Source organism: Microcaecilia unicolor, chromosome 5 (genome assembly GCF_901765095.1).
Source record: "Microcaecilia unicolor chromosome 5, aMicUni1.1, whole genome shotgun sequence".
In the NCBI taxonomy this organism is placed as follows: Eukaryota; Metazoa; Chordata; class Amphibia; order Gymnophiona; family Siphonopidae; genus Microcaecilia; species Microcaecilia unicolor.
The window spans coordinates 108,849,088-108,867,373 of NC_044035.1; the positions used below are offsets into that span (position 1 = coordinate 108,849,088).

Below are 18,286 nucleotides of genomic sequence, written 5' to 3' on the forward strand. Positions count from 1 at the left end.
TTCTACCAAAACTTCACAACTGACCAAACAACCTACTGAATAGAATCTCAGTTAAGAATACTGGGAATTATTCTTGATCAACATCTATCGCTTGAAAACCAAGTTTCAGCATTCACATCAAAGAGTTTCAAAACCCTATGGAAACTGAGAAGGATCCGAGACTACTTTCCCAGACAAGCATGCCATCTAATAGTACAATCATTAATACTACCCCAACTGGACTACTGCAACGCAGCATATGTAGGATGTAAAGAAAGCACACTGAAAACACAGCAGCAAGACTAATATACAGAAAATCGAAATATGACAGAGTAACCCCACTGTTAGTCATGTTACACTGGCTCCTAGTAAAAACCAGTATTCTTTAAAATTAGAAAGTTAATTTTCAAAATACTGTTCGGAATGTCCCCCGACTACATGCTAGACCTAAATCACTGTCACCAAGAAATGCATGCCCAGGAACCAGAGAATAGCTACTGCTCCATCTACCCAAATGCAGAAACATAACCTACAAATCCATCTACTCAGCAGGATTCAGCTACCTGGGCTCCAAATGGTGAAACTGAATCCCCAATAAGAAGCATCGGTAACTACCGCCAGTTCAGAAAAGAACTAAAGTAGAGGAGTGTGGTAGCCGTGTTAGTCCACTCTTAAGGTTTCCGAGCTGAGGAAGAAGGGCAACCTTCGAAAGCTAATCAAGAAATGTATTAAGTTATGTATACCAATAAAATGTATACCAATAAAAAAGGTATCTTATTTTCTTTTCCATGTTTTATTTTGTTTGATTTCTATTGATAACCAGAAAAAGAACTAAAAATGTGTCTATAGGAGAAATTTCTTGACTACTGATACCACTATTACTTATTACCGATCATAACTGTACAACAATGTAATACTTCCTGACCACTAAATGTAAGACACATTGAACCGAAACTTGTTTTTGGATAACAGTGGGATACAAGAATGAATAAATAAATAGAGATGTTATGATACACTTGCATATGCAAAAAGTTAATGCAGGAGTACTTACCGCCTCCTATTTAAGAGGGGCTAAGGGCTACCGTATTAACTCCATGTTAGCCAGTTAGCACATGCTAATGCACTAGCGGTTAACACTTCCACACCCATTCTCCACCCTCTCCAAAAAATATTTTTAAAGAATAGCTCACATGTAAGCTAACCCATACTGACAGGCAAAATACTTCAAAATGCTTTAACTTGTTTTATGGTGGCCTGTTTTTCATGCACTAAGTATGCTTTTCAGTTTAACACCCTGTAGTAAAAAGGCCTCCTTGTTTAATACAATAAATAGTTGAGGACAATTAAGTTCTCCTGAGAGGGAATGAAACATATATACAGACTGATATCCAAAATGTGAAAAAGTGAGGTTTTAATATTTCTCATCTCAGGGTTTATCTTCTTTTTTTTCTGTTGGTATCTTATCAAAATATGTATTCTCTTTCTGGTCTCTTTCTATTTTCAAATGTATGTTTCTTATTTTTTTATCTCATGCAAACAATATTTCTAAAATTGAATCCCCCTTTCCCTTTCTATTCCAAGTCAATTTTCCAAAGAATGGCACTGATCTCTCTCTCTCTCAGGCACAAAGGCATTAGCCTAATGCTGCCCCTTCAATTAACTCTCCTGCCCCTACGGCTGCCCCTGAGATTTGATAATTAAATTCTACAACCATGATCATTCCAACGCCCCCCTTTCTAAAACAATCCAAGTGCATAATTGGACAGCATGCTTTTAAATATTTGCCTACTTAAAAGCTGCCCCCTGCAGGTAAAGTACGTGCTGACAGCTCTTTGAGTTAGTGTGGTTGTAAACCTCTATTGTTTTGCTTTGACTGCAGATTCTTTTTGTAGCCTGCAGAAGTTGTAGCTCCAGGCAATGACCTAATCTGCCTAATAAATAAGCATGCCCTGAAATGGGCTGCAAAACCCAGTTCTTTCCATGAAATTGCCTGGCTTCCTTGGAATCACCGCGGAGAACTGGGAACTGAGCAGGTTAGACGAGGAGTGCATTTAAACTCTCTCCCCTAATGATCAGCAGCAGAGGATAAGGAGAGCTACTCAGTGCAATGGTGTTCGTAGGGGGGCTGACACCCGGGGCGGATTGCTGATGCGCCCCGCCCCCCGGGTGCAGCGCAACCTCCCCGCTTCGTTCGTTTCCATGCTCCCTCTGCCCCGGAACAGGAAGTAACCTGTTCTGGGGCAGAGGGACCACAGAACGAACGTAGCAAACAGGCGCACAACACCCCCCCCCCAGGGGCGTGCACCCGGGGCGGACCGCCCCCACCGCCCCCCCCCCTTGGTACGCCACTGACTCAGTGCTAAATCACATCCTTCCCTTTTCAGCCTCAAGACCCAACTGCTTTGAACCATATTGACCCAAGATGGCCTGGGAAGGATGCAGCTCAACACAATGCTGCTCTCCTTCTCTTCTTGCTGCCATTGGGCATAAGGGGGCGGGAGGGTGTGGATTTTAAATGGACCCCCATTTACAGCTTCTTGAGGGGAGTTGTATGAGAAAGAAAAACATGGAGGTGAAGGAGGAACAAGAAACTTGAGAAAGATGTGGAAGGAGACAAAATAGTAAATATACCTTAACAAATAGGTGTTCTTTCAACAATTTCTTGAATTTAGCAGAATTTGCCACCATCCCTTCCTCCCTCCCCCCCCCCAAAAAAAAAAAGAAGACCAAATTAAACTGGGTACACAAGAAATGCCAGAAAATGACATTTTAATAAATTTAAAAATAAAAAATGTACATAATTTAATATGCAATTGCACTTAAATTGTTAAAAACCTGCCAAATAATTGCCACACAATGCAATGTTTTGAAAAACAAATCCTGCTGCCTGTGCTATGGCCATTTTTATCACCGGTGTAGAACAACTGGGATTTCCTATTTTTTTGTATTAATGGCCATGCACTAATTTTGCAATTAGCATGTGGCCATTAAAACAGGTTTGCACATGAGGGGGTAAGAGCTCACGTGCTAAGCACGTACTACTCAGTTAGAGCAATGCAAGGTAGCTCCACTATGCAAACTCGTTCGGATCCCCTTCACAGGTCCTAAGAGACTACTCAAAATTCAAACGTGAAGGCTCAACAACACTCTCTGATTAAAGGAGGAAAGGGATCTCATCATACTGTGGCAAGAAAAACAGTACTACTACAACAAATCATTTCTACAGCACTAAAAGTCGTACGCAGCGCTTCACAATTGAACATGAAGAAAAGACAGTCCCTGCTCAAAAGCGCTTACAATCTAAATCAGGACAGACAGGACAAAAAGGGATAAGGGTAGGACAGTCAAATAGGACACATAGGGAAAGGGGATTATAGAAGAGAGGAAGACAAGATAAAGGTTACGAGCAAGTGACAAGTTAGGAATCAAAAGCAGCATCAAACGCCGGGGGTCACGAAGTTCTACTTCTCGTGACTCAGAGGCACACAGTAAAATCACTGTGTGCCTCTGAGTCATGAGTAGTAGAACTTTGTGTTTTTCTTGCCACAGTATGATGAGATCCCTTTCCTCCTTTAATTAGAGAGTGTTGTTGAGCCTTTACGTTTAATGTAGCTCCACTAACCAATTAGTGCAGAATAAGGCCACTCTCCTCCCCCAGGCACATTCCCATGGCAAAAAAATATATTTTCCCCCAGATTCTATATAGTGTGCCTAGAGATCTGCACTGAAATCCAGGAGCATTCTATAACACGCATAACTTAATTGGCTTAGCAAGCTAATCTGTATCGATAACAGCTGTTAACCAGCAATAATGAGTATTCATTGGCACTAATTAGAATTTATGCACACAACTCACTTAGGGGCACTTTTACAGAGAGGCAGAAAGCCCAACACAGGCTTACTGCTTGGTCTTCTGGGACTACCGCCAGCCCAGCATCATCTCCAGTGGTGGGTCACCAGTGGTAGTTCTGTCTCAACTGCACACCATTTCTGGGGGAAAAGGAAACTCCAAGAAATAGCTTGCAAGGCGGTAACCCAGCGGTAATCGGGCATCACCACACATCGCCCAGTTACCGCTGGGTTAACGCAGTAGCCCTGATCACCGCCTCAGTGGGTGATGGTAAGGGCTCCCCGTCACATAGCCATGCAGTAAGAATTCTTTTACCGCATGGCCATGTGTCCCTGCGGTCTTTTTGCCCACTGCATGGGGAAAACACCCCCCCCCCCCCCACACACACACACACATTAGTGCAGGGCCCTTTTTTCTGCAGCTTCATAAAAGAGCCCCTAAGTGCATTCTGAAATGCAGTGTACTTAGCTTCTAATGCTCGCAGGCAAAAAGGGGCAAGGTTATAGGTGGGGAAATGGGTGTTTTTGTGGGTGTTCTGAAAGTTATGCACATAGTTATAGAATAGGGCCCAGTGCACCTAAATCTATGCATCAGGATTTATGCCACATTTGCATTGCTGTAAATGGATGTGTATAATTTTATTATTATTATTATTTATTACATTTGTACCCTGCACTTTCCCATACATGGCAGGCTCAATGCGGCTTACATAGTAACAATATAAAGAATTACAAAGTTGTAAGAAGAATATATAGTTTGTAGTAAACACAAAATTGATGGGGTTAATGGATAAGTACATTGAACATAGGAGGAATTGGGTGCAGAAGGAGTTGAGTGTTGAGAGGTAAGCGTAAGAAGATGGAAGGAATGGATATGGGCTAACAAAAAGGATAAAGGGAAACATGGTCAGTGTAAAACAAATTGTCAATAAGAATCACGTGGGCAAGTTTTGGTTAGGTTGAATCATTAGGGTAGGCTATCTTGAAGAGATGGGTCTTCAGTGCTTTTCTGAAGGGCAAAAGGCTGTTAATGGTACGGATAGGTCTAGGTAGAGCATTCCAAAGCTCGCTACCTGAAAAGGAAAAATTGGATGCGTAGAAGGATTTGTACTTAATACCTTTGCAGTTGGGGAGGTGCAAACTGTTCCTGGTCAAACTGTTCCTGGTTGGGAATTTTAGGCACTAGAATGCCAACTAGACGTATTCTATTTACCACATCTAACTCTAGGCATTACTTATAGAATACGTTTAGTTTGCACTGATTTCTGTGCCAATTCTTTAGGCACCATAAATAGTATCATCCTTTTTTTTTTTACCAGGTAGGTAGCGCACATACCACATGATTCCTCAGCACGCCCTGTGGTATGCCGTTTTGTGTTCTAGTAAGCACATGTTTTTTGCTTATTGCAAAAACATAAAAGATTCCCATAGTAAGGCAAGTTTTTAATGTATTTATCCTCTCTCGTTACTCTTTATACCACAATTACTACTGCATATTCATCCCCACAACTACTGTTAAATGTTATCTATCAGAAAACTCAGCACCATGCAGAAATGCCTCTGGATCTCAGAAATTAAAGACAGAAAATCCCAATCGTTCCTTTATCCCTAGGTAATACTATGTATTGCGATAGTGTTATTTCCAATGCAACTATCATGACTCTAAAAATGATTGGTAATGTTGCTGAAAAATGAATGTATCTTGACCAAAATAGCTTGTGTTAAAGTTAATATGGAAAGTTTATTTTATTTTCAAAATTGAAGATTTGAAAAGGAGAAAAAAAAACCCAAACATTTCTGTCTCCTTAGCATATATCTGTATTTGTACTGCAACGCAATTTCCAAATCAGCTTTGCATGAAAATGTAAAATTTGGGATCAGCATAATCTGTGCAAAAATGGGTAGATGAACGGAACAGCCCCGATCTTATGAACTAGAACACATACTTCAGATGAGATCAGTCACATTCACCTTTTCTGACTCCATGTGTAATTTTTCCTTGAAATTAATCACCTTTATTTTCTAACTCCTTTTATTCTGTCTTACCTGACTAAGGGGCCCTTTTACTAAGCTGCATAAGAATCTATGCGCTCCCAACACAAGCCAAAATGGAGTTACCACCCAGCTACCGCGTGGCTCTTGCAGTAATTTCATTTTTGGTGTGCATCCAATATGCACGGCCAAAAAATAATTTTTATTTTTGGACGCATGTACTGGACGCTTGCCTGGTTACCACGTGAGATTTTACTGCTAGGTCAATGGTTGGCGGTAAGGTCGCAGACCCAAAATGGACACATGGCAATTTGGATTTTGCCACACGTCCATTTTCAGCAAAATTTTAAAGGCCTTTTTTACAGGCGCACTAAAAAAATTGATTGGTGTGCACCCAAAACCCACGCCTAAGCTACCGCAAGCTATTTTTCAGCGCAGCTTAGTAAAAAGGACTCCTATATGTTCCACTTCTTCTTAAACCCTATGCAGTCTATTAAGATATTTTAATGTGTGTTATGTAAGTAGCATACTATGTTCTAAAGTGCACCATTATTTGAATATTGTTATTAATGTTAACTATGTATTGCCTATGGACTAGTTATACATGCTGTATACCACCTTGGGTGAATTTCTTCAAAAAACAATACATTTATTTCTACATTTATAACTAAGCATAATACAACAAAAAAATTCTAACAAATAAAATACCACAAAAATATGCAACGTAGAATGAATTACTGAATAGAAATTGCTTCTACTATTGAAAGTAAAGTTATGATGGGGCCCTCTACACATTACACAAGATAATTTATGATTTATATTTTATATACCACCTAGCTTAAACAGACCAAGGCAGTTTACAAATAAAAATAAACAAATAAAATTATTTTTAAAAACACAAAGGAACTCCAAATAACCACTTGAGACTATAGGTTCATTGAACCCATATTGCAAAAATATCCAGGCCTTACATCAACTAATACAAAGGTGCGCTAGCTTTTTTAGTGGGCAATAAAAATTAGCATGCGCTAACCATGTAGATGCCCTTAATATTCCTGCAGGCATCTACATGGTTAGTGTGTGCTAAAAATACTAGCACACTTTTGTAAAAGGTGCCAACAGTCCATAATTGCAATATTAATGCAAATTCAAGATAATATTTGAAAACTTCTCTCTGTTGCAAGCACTGAAATCAGGAAGTAAATTACCCCAAAAGCAAATTTAAAACAAGAAAACAAGAATGTTAAGAAATGCACATACACATGCCCCCAGAAACAAAAAAATACATATCTTTAGTGAAAAATGCTTTTTTTTCTATTGCCCATAACTTTGTTGATGTAAAATGTCAGGCTGGTTTCTAATCTTCAATACCTTCCACCTGTCATATAGACAAACCACAAATATACAGCTCTCTAATAAGATCACAGAGGTAACAGAGCTCCAGGTGAGGAAAAGCAAATTTCCTGGGCGCATGCAACTTTTTACACAAGAGAACATCACGTTTTATTTAAAAGTTATTCCTTAGTTTGAGAGCACATGATTCTATTTATTTGAGCAGTGTTAGATTATTTCTCTGTTTCTCACACATTTCAAACAGGCTAATCCCACCCCTTTTTGTGTTTGTCACCAAGCAATGGGCTGAGAACCAGGAAAACCAAGGTTCAAATAATGCTTCTACCACTGGCATTCCTTGTAACTTTGTACAAGTCACATTATCTCACATTGCCTCAAGCACCCTCTCAAATTGTAAACTCTTTGGGACAAGGACATATTCCCCCAGATTCTATATATCATGCCTAGTGTCCCACGCCGAAATCCAAGAGTATTCTACAGCAATGTGTATTAATTGGTTTAACAAGCTAATCAGAGATGATAACAGGTCTTAACCAGCAATGAGCACTAATTGGCAATAATTAGAATTTGCATGCACAACTTGCTAAGTGTATTCTATAACGCACTGCACCTAAATTCTAATGTGCGCAGTCAAAAATGGGCATGGCTATAGGCAGAGAACTGGGTGTACCAGAATTTATGTGCACCGTTATAGAATGTGCCCGTGCGCCCAAATCTACACGCCGGCATTTATGCCATGTTTTCCTTAGTGCAAATGGATACGTGTAGCTTTAAGCACTGTGATATCAACTAAGTATATTCTATATACCACAACTAAATATAGGTTACGCTTACAGAATACACTTAAGCGGAAATTTCTTCCACGTGGAGTTTTCAGGCACCATATACAGAATCTGACCCTTTATACATAAACGATTATTACCACTGAAAATTGCTGCACATTTCCAACAGCTCTGTAAAAATAAATAATCCAATATGCACACACATTTCTCTGCATAAACATGAAAAAAGTTGTATTTGAACGTTAAGATTCAAATATGTACTTTGGGGAAAAAAATCATCTCAATTTGCCATCAGCTTTTCAACCATATATTTGCCCCTATCAAACAAATTTCCATTTTTGGGCTCAATGCACAATAAGGACTAGATTCTATATATGCCATGGAAAAAAACACTTAACACTATTCTATAAACCGTGCATAACGTTAGGTGCTGTTTATAAAATACGTGTAGTGCTCAGACCCGTGATTAAATTTAGGTGTGGCCATTTATACCAACTAAAACATGGTGTAAATGCTCATGTCTAAAATTAGGCGTGGATCAGAAGTATTCAATAACAATACAAGTAATATCCAAGAATGCCCATGACCCACCCATGCCCCTCCTATGACCACACCCTCTTGAGATCACACCTTGTATTCTGTAAAGCGAAGCATGGAAATTCTAGGGCTCTGTTTACTAACCTGCGTTATAGGCGCGTTAACATTTTTAACAATCGTTAACCATGTATGCGCATTAACTGTGTACGTGCCTATAATATCCCTATAGGCACCTACATGGTTAGCGTAAGTGCTAACTGTAGACGCGTTAAAAATGCTAATGCGCCTTAGTAAACAGGGCCCTTAGAAAGTTGCACATGTAAATTCTAATTAGTGCCAATTATAAGTGTCAATGGGCTTGTTAAATGATTTAAGTTGTGTGCACAATTTTGCCGCATTGCAAATTTGCATGTACAACTGTAGTCACATATATAGAATCTGGGGATGAATGACTTCTATTATATAGCAATGGCACTTTATAGGAAACAACTGTCAGGATGAGACCCAACAGTAATTTCATTAACAAAATGTCCCTTATACACAATAGTACCAACTAGATTACCCCTGTTTAGTTTTATGTTTTGCTTTAACCTGTAAAAGCAGAAACTTGTATTTATAAAGCAGAAACTTGTATTTATAAAATCACTTTCACATGTATACCCGCCAATAGGTGGGAAAATGTGGGATACAAATGCAATAAATAAATATAAGAACCTTACCTTTTAAAGATGCAACATGGGATAGAGCTTGAGCATAGGTCGCTGTATTAAGGAGTGTCCCGGGTAAGCAAGAGGGAAAGAAGGGACCAGCTGGACCGACTGCTCTACTTAAACTAAAAAAGAGAAATGAAAAGAAAGAATCATTAATATACAGACCAAGCATTATGACTTAGCCAGATGATCACACTGTCTCTGTAGCTGAAGTTAGGCTCACCTATGCTGGATTTCCAAACTCTCCTTTTTGTTCCTAGTGTGGTCAACTGGAGATGGTGAATTTAAATTTCTGGCTGGTGGAGTCACCTCGCTGATTGCTTCTTTGGCACCTTCCTGATCCGAAGTACCTCTTTCGGTCTTCCTCCATTTAGCTCGCCTGTTTTGGAACCACACCTAATGTAGGAAGGCAATGCGCTTAGGAATATTGCCCTGTGAAAGAGTTAGTGCAATGTTCTTCTCCCTGCACCACACTCCCAATGCTATTTCTCTTTCCAGCATTTTTATTGGATTAGGCAAATGAATAAATAGTGGAATTCCTTGGCATCTTAGTTTGCATACATGGGAATATTTACAAACTTGGCTGAACAAGCAGCTAAGTGTGGTACTACTTAGTACTAGTATATCACTAAGCATTAAATTTAGCACCACAGTGGTTCTTCGGAGAGGGATTTAATTAATATGCAGTGCTGTTTTGGCACTAATTACAAGGAACTGTGTCTAATGATTAGTCCTCCAGGTTGGAGACTGGTGAGAAGAGAGATGAAGTTAGGTGGGGGTGGGGGAGGTAGCCAGTGATTTCTGAAAAGAGAAGCTCACAAAATGGTCATAAGTGAATAGTTCGAAGGCAAATCTCAAAGTTTAAGGAAGAAAACCGTTGAACTTTTTAATATACCTTTGCAGACTTTGTCTCTGCTTTTCAGCAGCAGCAATTTGAAATACATGGTAATTCTGATTTTTATAAATGTCGCTATACAACCTGATTCCATGGGCTGCCTTGATTTTAATATTTAAACACTTGCACCAGTAAGACATTATTATGTTGTAAATTGTGACCTCTGTAAATAGTGCTAACAATATTGTAAATTTTGAGTCTTTAGTTCAGCACCAATGAATGAGCATGGGAATCAGGAAATATTTCTTCAGAGAAAAGGTGGTGGTGGGTATATTGAACAGTGTCCCACTGGAAACTGTGGAAGTAAAACCAGTATCAGAATGTAACACAACATGGTATAGCCAGAGAGAATCCTTACTTAAGGGGACGTGCTGATGACACAAAGTTATTCAAAGTCGTTAAATCGCGGGAGGATTGTGAAAAATTACAAGAGGACCTTACGAGACTGGGTGTCTAAATGGCAGATGACGTTTAATGTGAGCAAGTGCAAAGTGATGCATGTGGGAAAGAGGAACCCGCATTATAGCTACATCATGCAAGGTTCCACGTTAGGAGTCACAGACCAAGAAAGGGATCTAGGTGTCATCGTTGATGATATGTTGAAACCTTCTGCTCAGTGTGCTGCTGTGGCTAAGAAAGCAAATAGAATGTTAAGTATTATTAGGAAAGGAATGGAATACAAAAATGAGGATGTTATAATGCCTTTGTATGGCTCCATGGTGCGACCATTGTGTTCAATTCTGGTCGCCGTATCTCAAAAAAAGATATAGTGGAATTAGAAAAGGAGCAGAGTAGCGCATCGAAAATGATAAAGGGCATGGGACGACTTCCCTATGAGGAAAGGCTAAAGTGGCTAGGGCTCTTCAGCTTAGAGAAAAGGCGGCTGAGGGGAGATATGATAGAAGTCTATAAAATAATGAGTGGAGTGGAATGGGTAGATGTGAAGCGTCTGTTTACGCTTTCCAAAAATACTAGGACTAGGGAGCATGCGATGAAGCTACACTGTAGTAAATTTAAAACAAATCGGAGAAAAGGTTTCTTCACGCAACGTGTAATTAAACTCTGGAATTCGTTGCCAGAGAATGTGGTAAAGTGGTTAGCTTAGCGGAGTTTAAAAAAAGGTTTGGATGGCTTCCTAAAGAAAAAGTCCATAGACCATTATTAAATGGACTTGGGGAAAATCCACTATTTCTGGGATAAGCAGTATAGAATGTTTTGTACTTTTTTGGGATCTTGCCAGGTATTTGTGACTTGGATTAGCCACTGTTGGAAACAGGATGCTGGGCTTGATGGACCTTTGGTCTTTCCCGGTATGGCAATACTTATGTACAGGTAAAGCTAGACAAAGTCTGTAATATTTAACCAGAAGGTATGAATAGATTTGATGGGGCTTGCAGACTTATATGCTGTCATGATGTGTATCATAATTTATACTAAACAAGAAAGTCTGGATGTTCTAAATTTGGAATATATTTTACAAATGGCTTGCTGAACTTGGGGTCTTTCGTGAAACATCTATAAAGCCCTGGCCTAGTGGTTAGAGCACTGGTCTTGACATCCAGAGGTGGCCAGTTCAAATCATGCTGTTGCTCCTAGTGATCTTGGGCAAGTCACTTAACCCTCCATTGCCTCAGGTACAAAATTAGATTGTGAGCCCTCCAGGGACAGGGAAATACTGAAAATCACATATAGGGCTAAATTGTATATATGACACAAAAAAATACCTAGGCTTATTCTATAAACTATACCTACAATTAGGCACGGTTTATATAATATGCCTAGGGCCCATCTACACAGCTAAATCTAAGTCGTGGGAATTTACACCAAGTAAAACACTTGCACTAAATGCCAATGACTAAGGGGCCTGTTTACTAAAGGGTTGCTGCGCAGTAACGGGCTTGCCACATGGCAACCCATAACTACCTCTGGCCCAACGCGACTTGCCAGTGGTAGTTCCGCCTCCACTGCATGCCATATCCAGAGCTGCTGGAATTTTTTTTTATTTAATATACTGTATGGGGTTACCCAGCAGTAATTGGGCTGCACCATGTGCCGCCCAGTTACTACTGGAGTAGCACTGGAACCCCTACCACCACCTCAATGCGTAGTGGTAAGTGCTTCCCCTCCCCCCCTAAAAAAAACCATGACCACACGGTAAGTGCAAGCTTACGCATGGCCATGTGTTTTTGGATTTTTTTTTACTTACCTGCTGCAGTAAAAAGGGCCCTGGCACACAGCAAAAACGGCCACTACCGCTACTGCAGGGTCCTTTTCACTGCAGCTTGGTAAAAGGACCCCTCAGTTAGGTGTGGAGCAGGTGTATTCTATAATCCCATGATCCACCAATTCTGCGCCTATAACCATGCCCCCTTTCCAGAAGCACACATTAGAATTTACGTGCATCGCTTTATAGAATATGCTTAGCAAGTTGTGCGCATAAATTCTAATTAAAGTCAACTGTCAATAATTACTTGTTAATTGGCAATTATCAGCACTGATAGGCTTGTTAAGATAATTAAGTTGTGCACATAATGCAGAATATGACCTGAATTGCACACATAACTCAAGTCACACTATACAGAATCAGGGGGATAGTGGGAACCGCCATTTTGCAGAAAGCACATTTAAAGAATGATATCACTAGGGCAGTGGTTCCCAAACCTGGATGCACCCCTGCCAGTTAGGTTTTCAGGATATTCACAATGAATATTCATGAGAGATTTGCATGCAGTGGAGGCAGTGCATGCATATCTTTCTTATGAATATTCATTGTGGATATCATTGGAGCTGACTCTGTGGGTGCTTGAGCACCCCCAATATTGAGAAAATTCCTTGTATGTGTCCAGGGAGGGGTAATTTCCATTGGGCTTAGCACCCCCAATAATTTTGAAAAGTTGACTCCTATGGTGGATATCCTGAAAACCTAACTGGCTGGGGTGCCTCCAGGACCAGGTTTGGAAACCGCTGCACTAGGGTCTTTCTTTATGTAATTAGCGGAACTGGCAGGTGTAAGCTTTGGCTTCTGCTACCTACATATTTAAGTAACACAAAGTTATTCAAAGTCGTTAAATCGCGGGAGGATTGTGAAAAATTACAAGAGGACCTTACGAGACTGGGAGACTGGGCATCTAAATGGCAGATGACGTTTAATGTGAGCAAGTGCAAAGTGATGCATGTGGGGAAAGAGGAACCCGAATTATAGCTACGTCATATAAGGTTCTATGTTAGGAGTCACAGACCAAGAAAGGGATCTAGGTGTCGTCATTGATCATATGTTGAAACCTTCTGCTCAGTGTGCTGCTGTGGCTAAGAAAGCAAATAGAATGTTAAGTATTAGGAAAGGAATGGAAAACAAAAATGAGGATGTTATTATGCCTTTGTATCGCTCCATGGTGCGACCGCACCTCAAATATTGTGTTCAATTTGCTTTACAGCAAATGTTTTTTTAAGGTGATTCTGAACCCCAGAAAGGTAAGCCCAATTTGCCTGTAAACCACTCCTCCAACCCCCAGGTCCAAACAGGTTAAGAGACAGTTATGCATGACTCAAAGCTGAAATAAATGCCCATGGGGACATTTTTTTAAGTGTATGTCCATTACCCTTGCTGAATAGGGAATACCCATATACTTCTAAGATCTACCCAAACCCCGCACAAAACATTCCTCCTTCAAATATTTGAATGCAACCTGCATACATGTATAAATGGCAGCGCTTGTAAAAGTGCCCCTTAGATGTGCGTGCTGAATTACACTACTTTTTAACTATGGAAACCTAAAATCACCTTCTACAGAATTTTTCTTGCTGCATGTAAGCTAGTTTATAATAAATGGTTTGCTAACTACATTTTAAAATACGATCTACAATATATAAACTGGTATTAAGTAGTGGAACAAATCCCTAGGCAAAGCAATATTTAAGTGAAAGCTGACTGAATGCAAAGTTTCATATTGGCACTTTTCCTAAAGACTTTCTATATCTGACAAATCTGTTGGATTTGTCCTGCTTCTAAAAACTGAAAAGGCAAAAAATAAAAATCATATTTAAATTGGGTCAAAGGATAAAATATATTAGTTATGTCATATTTGCTACAGGCTTAGATCAGATATATTTGCTGCAATCAGGAGAAATTCCATTATTACCCTTATGGTGCAATTCAATTCTTATTTACCTAACATTTAATTGCACATATCAGCAAACTCTGAATAATGATATTATCTATATTCTAAATTTAGGGTAGTTGAAAGCAAAGCAAATGCAGACACTTTCTTAGGTCTTAATTGAATGAAGGTCATAGCTATAACAACATTTAATTGAGCTATTTTTCATTATCATATTTTAATGACTTTGCGCTGACAGTTCCTCTGCTTCTGAGGAGAGACCACGATGAAGTCGTTTATTTCCCTATTTAGTTATTGTTTGACAACATCAGCTCCGATTAAGACTCTTCTTCAGAGCACATTAATCATATTTGAATGAGCAGTGGGGTAAATGTAAACATACCTCCCAATCCCTGTGTTTGGGAATCTCCCCAGGACAAGGAGCTGAACAAATTCAATGCATCTATTGTCTTGGCAGGATAATAGTCCACATCAGGCTAAACAAGGCTTATCAGACCGCCGCTGTCACAACGGTATCTCACCCTTGCACCTTTCAGTGAGAAACTATCATCTCTCACTTCTCAATGCTCAATAATTGTCCCATTTATCTCAATTTGTCGTTTAGTCTTTAGGCTGCAAGAGCCAAAAGGCATTTGAAAGGCTACCTCCAGTAGCAGACGGAGAGGGATGGGGATTTTTTTTTTTTATTCCCAAATAATAATAATAATCTAAGTTTAATTTGCCCGCATATGACCAGTGATTCATGTTCAGATTTAATAATCAGGATCACCTAATCCGATTATAGGGATGTAATGTGTTTACAATCCTTCAATTCACTGCAGTGAATTCCATTATCTCTCCTCAGCCATTGGTTTTAAGCGATACTAACATGACCCTGGGGAACAAACGGCAAACTATTATATTTCTTACAAATTAGATTTTTGGTTTTGCATAGCTTTAACCCGCAGGACCCAAATCCACACACTCACATAGAAAATAGGTATTATGGTGACACCACAGAAATAACCTCTCCCCCCCCCCCCCCAGCACACACACACACCCCATTGTTCTGACTGAAAGGCTGACCAGCATTACTCCTGAAACACAGAACTCATTAGTTTTCCCATGTAGTGTTATCTATGCTGCCAATTTACCAAGTTCGCCAAAGCTTTAAAAGAAACTATTAAAAAAAAAAAAAAAGATGATGAAATCGCAAAGATTTATAGTCCCTGGGTCTTCTCCCTTTCATAGTTTTTGTCAATGAGTTCATAGTCCTAAGGGGGGGGAGGGGGCTCAAAGAAAGGTTAGGAGACACGATGTGTGCAAGTTCAGAGAGACAGAACCGTCTTTAAAACTTATTTTTCCATCCCCAGCCTTTCATCTGCCCAATCTCTGCACTGCACGGAAGGGTCAAGGCAGGATGGAACGGCGTGGCTCAGCTCTTACTTCCAAAGCAAGGAAATGGATGTGCATTGATGTAATTTAGTACCTTAGAGACGCGGACAAATTAGTGTAGAACATTATCACTAGTTAATTATGAATGACCGATTAATCAACCTAATCTAATATTCCACATTATGTTGATGTTATTAAAGTGCATCATGAAATTGACAGATAGTCTTCATTTGCGTTCTTTGGCCAAATGTGCACTTTGCAGTCATGATGTCAAAAAAAAGAAGTTTGCCAGTTTCAATGTTAAATAATTCAAAACAATATTTACCTGCACTCTGGCTTCTGTGAGGTTGATTTTCATGGCTAGCTCTTCTCTGGTGAAGACATCTGGGTAGTGAGTCTGGGCAAAAACGGCTTCCAGGGCTTCCAGCTATTAAATGAGTGTGGATACATTTTTTTAAAAGAACACATCAGATACCTATTTCTCTCAATTGAGCTACTTTTGGTTGTCAGGAGATGATCAGATTGTAAGAACGTAAAGTTCCCCAGCCGATGCACATAAGCTTATGGAGATTTGACTTTATGTTTTTAAATTAGCAATTAAAACAGATCAGCATTATATCGCATGTAGCAATTAAAACAAGTTAAAGGCGAGGTTTTTAATAATAAATGTATTGTACATGGAAAAAGTTAGAACAGTTCTAACCCCAGTCAGGTATTCAGCATGCGAAGTTTATATCTAATGCATATCATTAGAGGTAATCTAAAAGACTGACTGGCTGGTTGTGTCCCGAGAAATGGGTTCAGGACCCCCGATTTAAGGGAATTGGTCTACGATACTCCGCAGAGGGTGGAGGACGCATACCTGCTGAAGAGTGAAAGTTGTTCGGTTCCTGCGCTGCTTCCTGCGGAGAAATCCGTCATCGAAATCGCCCGTGGCATGACTGCCAAAGGGGGTCGTGCCTACTGAAAATAAAGTATAAAGAAATGCACAGACCTGATACAAAACCAGAACGTTTTTACCCTCTACTACACTGAAGTAAATTTCTCCAGTCTTCAGAACACTGGAAGAATGCAAGCTTAAGGCCCTGCATCCTAGTGCAATAAGACCAAAAGAAATTTATTACCGTTTACCACAGTCGAGGGCTTTGCAGCCTTTTTACGTATGAAAATAATTTAAGCGCATATGGTCTACACTATCTGCATTATCGGAATTTTTCCTGCAAAGAGGTGCTCTGTTTTAGAGTTTTGGGACGGTCCGGGTCCTTTCAGAGCCATATAAAAATGAATACTGAGGGTGTGTGTGTGTGTGTGTAACAAATACACATCTTTATATTTGTATTAGTGAACTTAAACTTAGTCTAAAGTATCCTCCCCTCTGTTTGGATTCAAGTGACTGTGCAGCCACAACGATTTTTAGCGGCGCCAACAATTCACAAGAATCAACCAAAGTATTAAAAAAAAAAAAAAGAAGAAAGAAAAAGATTGGAAAACTGGTCTGACATGTAAGCGGGAAGGATGAAATGCCACAGAAAGCGACTTCTAGCTAAACGGTGTAATGTTAAAATAAGGCCCTATTTCCTTGCAAATACACAGTTAAAAAACCGAGGCAAGGACCTGAAAATAATGTTCGGTTGGAAATAGTTTTTCTTCCCTCCCACCTCCAGAGGATTTTGGCCATTGTTTTAGATTGCACACTCCATGAATCTGACTTATCTAAATAAATCCGGCATCAGGAATGATATATTATGATCTATGGCCAGAATTCTAACAAATTTTGGGGAAGAAGTTGGCAAGAAATTGTAAGTATTTGTCCGGCTATACTTTTTTTTATTTCTAGGATGTATTTATCTCGCCACCCTGGAAGTCTCTATTCGTAGAACCGCCATGGGATACTTATTTTCCCTTTGACAGAAAACACCATCTGCATCCCCGAGTCCCATCAGGTTTCTGTGGGGAATATTGATGCTGGAAAGTGCTATTTGCCATGGCTAATTCTGTAAAGCTTTTAAAACATCTTTTCATCATTTACAGGATGTTTGTAAAACAACATTAAAGATTGATGCAGACCGTTTGGCTTAAGGGAGGAGCGTGACCACGTTTGAAAGTGTCGATTAGAGGCATGACACCAAACATCTGTGCTGGGAAAAGAGCCTTTTTTTTTCCATCCCTCCAGGCAGAACTGGGAGATCTATCCGCAGAGAAGAGAGAGGCAGGTGGCAAAATGGTACTAGGGTAAAAGATATTCCCAACCAAAATTAAATTAAAACCTGCTCCTTTATAGTCAGGGGGAGGAAACAGTGAAGGAAGAAAGGTCTTCATTACTTATTTTGAAATAAATATGGTTTCTAGAGATACTACACTTAAATCTATATTTTTTTTAATTCAAAGTATTTTTGTGGTTATTAGATTAGCAGCAGATCAGAAGTAGCTAAGCTTACGCAAGCCGGCCTGGTGGCACTCACCCTCTAATTGGGGCGGACAGTGGAAATAGAACATTGCAAACGTCACAATAGCTTCCTGTGTCCCCTTCTGCAAAATAAACAGTTAACAGCACAATTACTTTGGCAATATATGCGTACAAATAGATTAACACATCAAGGCTATTTAAAATAATATACATAGGTAAACAAACAATCGCATTGAAAGAATAACTGTAGTACCTAAATGTTTCAATAGACCTTGTTTTTGACCAGTATG

At 39.6% G+C, this 18,286-nt stretch overlaps 1 protein-coding gene across 1 annotated transcript in view; it reads right to left on the minus strand.

Annotated features, from left to right (window-relative positions):
- DRGX (dorsal root ganglia homeobox) overlaps nucleotides 1–18,085 on the minus strand; it is a 54,190-nt gene extending 36,105 nt beyond the window's left edge. Inside the window, exons 1-5 of the mRNA XM_030204930.1 lie at nucleotides 18,052–18,085; nucleotides 16,452–16,549; nucleotides 15,915–16,016; nucleotides 9,426–9,598; nucleotides 9,212–9,324 (exon numbers count right to left, since the gene is read on the minus strand). Coding sequence (XP_030060790.1) covers nucleotides 9,212–9,324; nucleotides 9,426–9,598; nucleotides 15,915–16,016; nucleotides 16,452–16,549; nucleotides 18,052–18,085 — 520 coding nt within the window. The remainder of the gene's footprint in view (nucleotides 1–9,211; nucleotides 9,325–9,425; nucleotides 9,599–15,914; nucleotides 16,017–16,451; nucleotides 16,550–18,051) is intronic.
- Nucleotides 18,086–18,286: the final 201 nt, after the last annotated feature.